General features: G+C 59.6%; 1 protein-coding gene across 1 annotated transcript; it reads left to right on the top strand.

Moving 5' to 3' along the window:
* Positions 1-813: 813 nt before the first annotated feature.
* RXRB (retinoid X receptor beta) lies at positions 814-6,238 on the top strand. Its single transcript, XM_004711739.2, has 8 exons — positions 814-1,465; positions 1,823-2,002; positions 3,361-3,533; positions 3,881-4,010; positions 4,185-4,317; positions 4,426-4,529; positions 4,845-4,950; positions 5,046-6,238. The coding sequence occupies exons 1-8, from the start codon at positions 1,252-1,254 to the stop codon at positions 5,191-5,193; spliced, it is 1,188 nt and encodes a 395-aa protein (XP_004711796.2). The 5' UTR covers positions 814-1,251; the 3' UTR covers positions 5,194-6,238.
* Positions 6,239-6,369: the final 131 nt, after the last annotated feature.

Below are 6,369 nucleotides of genomic sequence, written 5' to 3'. Positions count from 1 at the left end.
CCTCCGGGGCGGGGCGGGGCGGGGGCGCGTCCTCCCTCCTAACCTTGACCGCGAGGCCCTGAGCTTCGGAAGCCCCTGGCGTGGGAAGGACGTGATTCCCTTCAACCCTGAGAGCGCTGGACACGTGAAGGTGGATCCCATGTGCTTGGAGGGGGCTGTCTTCCACCCACATCCCTCACTCGCTCTGTCCGGCTCCCGGGCTCCAAAGCGGGGACGGACTAGGGGCTAGTTGTTGCACCCCACGTGCTGCCCCACCCACCGGAGACGGGTCTGCTTTGACGTGACCCGGTAGCCACACCAATATCTCGCTTGGAATTTTGCCTCACCTGGAATTAGCCGCCTCTCCTTTGTCACCGCCTCCCCTACCACCACCGGGAGTTAAAACGTTTGACAACAGGGTGTCTCTGGCCTGGGTGATGGGCGGGAGGGGGTGGAGAGGGTGGGGTGCAGCAGGGGATTACAGAATGAAAGCTTCCAGTTGGAGGAACGAAGACTCATTTTCTCTTTTTGTCTCTCCTGTCTCTGTGTGTCTCTGTACCTGTGTGTACCCCTTCCTCAGACTCCCGAAGCCCAGACAGCTCCTCCCCAAATCCCCTTATCCAGGGGGTCCCTCCCCCTTCTCCTCCTGGGCCACCCCTGCCCCCTTCAGCAGCCCCATCTCTTGGAAGCACTGGGGCTCCGCTCCCACCCCCACTGCCACCACCTCCACTGGGCTCCCCCTTCCCGGTCATCAGCTCTTCCATGGGGTCCCCAGGCCTGCCCCCTCCAGCTCCCCCAGGATTCTCCGGGCCTGTCAGCAGCCCCCAGGTGAGAGGTCATGACTTGCTGCTGCCTCTTCACTTTCATTTCCTTGTGACCCCCAGATCATTGTGTGAACTTGCCTATGGCCCACTGATCTAGCCCTGCCCTCCGGGTAGGCCTGTGGTTCTTGAGAGACCCCTTCCTTGGCTTCCGAGGTGACTGATCTTTCAGTGCACGTGTCCTCCCCAGCCCTCTAACAGGACCCTGGCAATCCTGCAGTTCCTGTCTTCTGTCAGTCATTTTCTGCCCTTTCAGCCCCCTCTGTCTTTCCAGGATGGTCTCATCTGCTTTCCAAGATCCGTGCCCCTCAGAGCCACTGTGTTGCACAATTCCAGGGGACACTGTTCAGGCCCATTCTTTTGGATGGTGCCGTAGACTGCAGCGCGGAGTGACCCCGGGAATGTGCAATGCAGCCCCTGCTCCGGTGGGAGGGCGTGAGTCCCGTGACCTATGAGCGTCTCCTTCCCAATGAGTCTCCCTGTGACTTCCCTATTTCCCTCATCCCAGATTAACTCAACAGTATCGCTTCCTGGGGGTGGGTCTGGCCCCCAAGAAGATGTGAAGCCACCAGTCTTAGGTGTCCGGGGCCTGCACTGTCCACCCCCTCCAGGTGGCCCTGGGGCTGGCAAACGCCTGTGTGCAATCTGCGGGGACAGAAGCTCAGGTACGGGACCCAGAGGACCTCAGAGGAGGAAAGAGAATTCAGGCCAGGTCCCGCGGCTGTGGGAATTCGGGGTGCTAGGATCAGGCTGGAGTAAGTGAGCTGGGGGAGGCCTGGTAAGAGTGGAGGACCTGAAACTAAGCTGCAGGGCGGGGCACGAGAGGGAAGAAGGGGCTGAGACAGCATCTGTGTACAAAAGGGGAACATCCCTCTCCCCGGTGCCCTGGCTGCTTGGCACTTATCGGGAGGACTTAAAATAAGCTTTGCCTGGGGAGGTTGGCCAGATTTGATAGTGAGAAGCGTGTTGGTAAGTGCCCGTCGTCTGACGGGGTGTGCGCTCCCTCCCTCCCTCTGCTGCAGGCAAACACTATGGGGTGTACAGCTGTGAGGGCTGCAAGGGCTTCTTTAAGCGCACCATCCGCAAGGACCTCACCTACTCTTGCCGGGACAACAAGGACTGCACGGTGGACAAGCGCCAGCGGAACCGCTGCCAGTACTGCCGCTATCAGAAGTGCCTGGCCACAGGCATGAAGAGGGAAGGTCAGTAAGGGGCCAGCCCTGTGGACACTATACAGCCCACCCTGGGAGAGGAGGGAGGAGGAAGAGGAAGATCAGAGAACATCAGTCCCGCAGAGGCTGGCCTGGACGGCTCGCTCTCCTCCAGAGGGCGATAGTTTATTGCTCACTGTCCTCATGGACTCTTCTCTCCCCCCCCCCCTAGTCTACTCCCTCTAGTTCGCCTCTTGGGGACCTGGCCTCTCTGGCCAGTTCCTGTGTGCCCTCCCCTAGTTGGCTCCCAGGGCTTGTCTCTTCCCACGATGAGCCTCCCTAGCTCCCTTCCTCTGACCTGAACAGTCTCTTTTCTCTTTGACTCGATGCTTTCTTTTTGGTCTCCTCTGATCTCGGGGTCTCTACTCTTTGATGCTACAGACATTGCTGCTTTCCCTCCATCTTTACCTGCTTAAGTCTGGCTTACGGAATTCTGAGCGAGAGAGAGAGACTGGTGGGGTGGTGTTTACGCATTGGGCTGTTAACTGCAAGGTCAGCAGTTCGAAACCACCAGCCACTCCAAGGGAGGAAGGCGAGGCTTTCTACTCCTGTAAAGAGTTGTAGTCTCAGAAGCTCAACAGAGGGGGTTCTACTCTGCCCTATAGGGTCACCATGAGTCAGAGAAGAGATACTTTAGAACACTGTTTCCCAGAGTGGGCCATACTGCCCCCTGGGGGCACCTGGAGTGATGGGGGGTGGGGTGGCCTGCAAAGGCAGATTGCTAAGGCTTTAAATGCCAAGGGAAAGGGCACGGAGTAATTTTGTTTTCTGAAAATGGGGTGGTAGGCCAAATAAGTTTGGGAACCTCTGCTTTAGTGATTGTCTCCGTCAAATCTCAGCTTGGAGAAGGTGAGCACAAGGCTGGTGGGTAAGGCGGCTTTCCCGGGGCCATGTGACAGAAGAGGGGTGGAGTGGGGGTCACAGCCCGCATCTCTGAAGGCCAGCCGGCAGTGCGTGCACGGCAGCCACGCACATGTGCGTGAACTTGGGCTAGTAATCCACACCCCAACTCCATCTTGAAAGATGGGAACAGTAGTTCACAGCGTGGATGTGGTGGTTGTGTGACTGTCATAAATGTGCTTGGCACATATCTTAGCATGTAATAAGACATTTAAACACTTAGTTCACTTGTCCCCCTCGTGTCCCTCCCCTCCCCTCTTTGACTCATGTGTCTACCCTAGCTTCAAGACTGTCCCCAGGTTACCATGTCTAGTGACTGCCCTAGTTCCTAGAAGTAGTCCTTCAGGGCTCTAAGATGCTGGTCAGGTTCTCAAGGGCATGCTGAACCCCGGGTGACTGGCTGCTGACCGTCCACTTTCTTTCCCTCTCCCCTCCCCCCCTCCCCCCAGCGGTACAGGAGGAACGTCAGCGGGGAAAGGACAAAGACGGGGATGGGGAGGGGGCTGGGGGAGCCCCCGAGGAGATGCCTGTGGACAGGATCCTGGAGGCAGAGCTTGCTGTGGAGCAGAAGAGTGACCAGGGCATGGAGGGTCCTGGGGGAACCGGGGGTAGCGGCAGCAGCGTGAGTGATGGGGTCAATTCACTCTCCTTGGTGGGGTGGGGGAGGGGAGGGGGTCCCCAGCTTCCTCCTAACACTACCTGGGACTGGAAGTGCTGTCAGACCAGGCGTCTCAGACACCCGAGGTGGGCTTAGGAGCGCCCTCCTTCCCCAGACTCCGCACCGGTAGACCCACAGGCAAGTCCCAAATAAATCCTTGCTGGAGGAGAACACCCAGTGATGGGGATTGGCTCAGAAGGGACCTGAAGAAAGACTGCAGTATAAGGAGGGGGTGTTAAAATGCTCTTACAAGGGGGGTTCCCAGTTTACCTCTAGGCCTTCCATAACTCTCACCCTCCTGCCTCCCACAGCCTAATGACCCTGTGACTAACATCTGCCAGGCAGCTGACAAACAGCTGTTCACGCTGGTCGAGTGGGCGAAGAGGATCCCACACTTCTCCTCATTGCCTTTGGATGACCAGGTCATTTTGCTCCGGGCAGGTCAGTGACCTTGGAGCCCTATGTCGCCTTGACGTTTGGCCCCTCCTTGGCCTCCTGACCGCCAGTGAGCCCAGGGACCTGACCTTGCATACTCAGGGAGCCCAGGTCACTGACCTGGCCACTTCTCCTCTTACTCTTTCCCACTCTGTCCCCCCACTGCCGCCCTGCTCCCAGGGTGGAACGAGCTGCTCATCGCCTCCTTCTCCCACCGCTCCATCGATGTCCGAGACGGCATCCTGCTCGCCACGGGCCTCCACGTGCACCGCAACTCTGCCCACTCTGCAGGCGTGGGAGCCATCTTTGATCGGTCAGTGGCCCTCGGCCGGACTGGCCTGGCCAGTAGGTAGAGGGATTGGGGCTATAGGCTGGTCCGTGTCCAAGGCTGGCTGAGCTGTGACCTTTGAGTGACCTGCAGGTCCCTCTCCAGGGTGCTGACAGAGCTAGTGTCCAAAATGCGTGACATGAGGATGGACAAGACAGAGCTTGGCTGCCTGAGGGCAATCATTCTCTTCAATCCAGGTAAGAGCAGGATCACCCCTGTCTTCCAAGACCAGAGCAACCCTGGGGCCTCCTCTTCTGCAAGGACTCCCCTAAGCTATCCCCCTCAGTAAGACCCTCAGCCCGAAAATCTCTTAAGTCCGCATCCGGTCCCTTTCCAACTCCATCCCACAAACCGAGTGGGCCCCCGTCTCGCAGCTAAGCGACTTGAAGCTCTGCCAGCTGGTGGAGGGCAAGTAGGGGCCCGAGGGGGAAGGTCTGTGTGCCCCACCTGCATGCCTGCCCTGAAGAGATTCCCCTTCCCCCTTCTTTGTTCTCTCTTCCCGGCCATCCCAGACGCCAAGGGCCTCTCCAACCCCAGTGAGGTGGAGGTCCTCCGGGAGAAGGTGTATGCCTCCCTGGAGACCTACTGTAAACAGAAGTACCCTGAGCAGCAGGGACGGTGAGACGGGCTGTGGGCACTGGGGCTTTCCCGGGCCTGGGCAGCGCCGTGAGAGAGGACCCAGCGCTCACCTCCCTTTCCAATGCCCGCCTCAGGTTTGCCAAGCTGCTGCTGCGCCTCCCTGCCCTCCGGTCCATTGGCCTCAAGTGTCTGGAGCACCTGTTTTTCTTCAAGCTCATTGGCGACACTCCCATTGACACCTTCCTTATGGAGATGCTCGAAGCTCCCCACCAGCTGGCCTGAGCCTGGACCCCGACTGGTGCTCCTCACCCTCCGGGGTGCGCATCCAGCAGAGACTCCCAGCCTGGGGCAGGGAGGGAGGGAGAGAAGGGGCCATGTTCCCCGGCTCTCTGGGGACGAGTGATGTAGGGCCAAAGCAGAGACCTTTTAGGGGGTCCGTTACCTCTAACCCCAAGGCGTTTGCTTCAGATCCCAAGTCCCCGGGGCTCCAGAGTGCTGCCAGGGCTGGGGGCTTCCCCAGAGTGGCCTGGTGTCCTTGGTTCCCTGTAGTCTCCCATCCCCTGCCAGGACTGGTCTCCTCCCCCCGCAAAAAGCCCTGGCCCTGCTCCCATTCACGTGATCCTGCCCCATGTCTTCCCTCCCCTAGAGATGGATCATGGGGGGCAGGCCCCCCAAACTGATGGACATGGGAGCAGGGTTCTGACAGGCCTTCCTCTTCCCCAAGCCCAGCAGCTGGGCCACTCTGGGAGAGGAGGGGTCCTGTCGCTGGCTCCTTTCTAGGGGCCCCTGGTGCACTCACCTTCTGCTTCAGCCAGACTGAGGAGCAAGTGGGGGAGGAGGCAACCTGCGATTTTTAATTTCCTCCGAGGACAGAGACTTGCAGTTAGTCTCAGAGAAGTACTGTACTTCCCCAGGTTGACTAAGACATGCCGGTGGTGGATGCGGCTGTTTGGGAAAGGCAGGGCCCTAAGTTGGTCAGCCCCTGGGGATCTCCAACCACTGGCTTGTGCCCACCTTGGCCCCTCGGCCCCCATCTCCTCCTGTCTAACTGGGGCCCTGCCTTGATGGCCTTGGGTGGACGACGAAGGCCAAGTACCGTCCCATGAGTGTAGTCCTCAGGGCCTTCCCGCCCGCCGCCCCGTAGGATGGGAATGCGCACGGGGGCGCGCAGGAGTCTGGCCCAGGAACCGAGGGGAGGTGGCCGGTCTGCAGATGGCGCGCCGGGGCTGCACGGTTTCTGCCCTGCAGCTCTGCTCTTCCGGTCCCTTACCCTCCTTCACTCACACACATAAACTCGCTTTCAAATTAAAATCGCTGCTTTTCTGGACTGGGTGACTGTTTGGGGGGCAGCGCCGCACAGGGCTTGGGGTGGTGTCCGCTAGGGAACACCGGATGCGCTCCCGGAGGCTGCCGCGCAGGTTCCCTGGGGCCGGAGAAGCAGGCGCAGGGTGGGGAGAC

The sequence above is a fragment of the Echinops telfairi genome, unplaced genomic scaffold (genome assembly GCF_000313985.2).
Source record: "Echinops telfairi isolate 266 unplaced genomic scaffold, ASM31398v2 ScPeMD7_655;HRSCAF=1070, whole genome shotgun sequence".
Classification (NCBI taxonomy): domain Eukaryota; kingdom Metazoa; phylum Chordata; class Mammalia; order Afrosoricida; family Tenrecidae; genus Echinops; species Echinops telfairi.
This window is presented reverse-complemented; position numbering and strand designations above follow the sequence as displayed.

Coding starts and splice junctions, on each gene's coding strand:
- RXRB (XM_004711739.2), top strand. CDS start 1,252: ATGAGCGTCTCCTTCCCAATGAGTCTCCCTGTGACTTCCCTATTTCCC. Junction 1,466..1,822: donor CTGCGGGGACAGAAGCTCAG/GTACGGGACCCA, acceptor CCTCTGCTGCAG/GCAAACACTATGGGGTGTAC. Junction 4,011..4,184: donor GGTCATTTTGCTCCGGGCAG/GTCAGTGACCTT, acceptor CCCTGCTCCCAG/GGTGGAACGAGCTGCTCATC.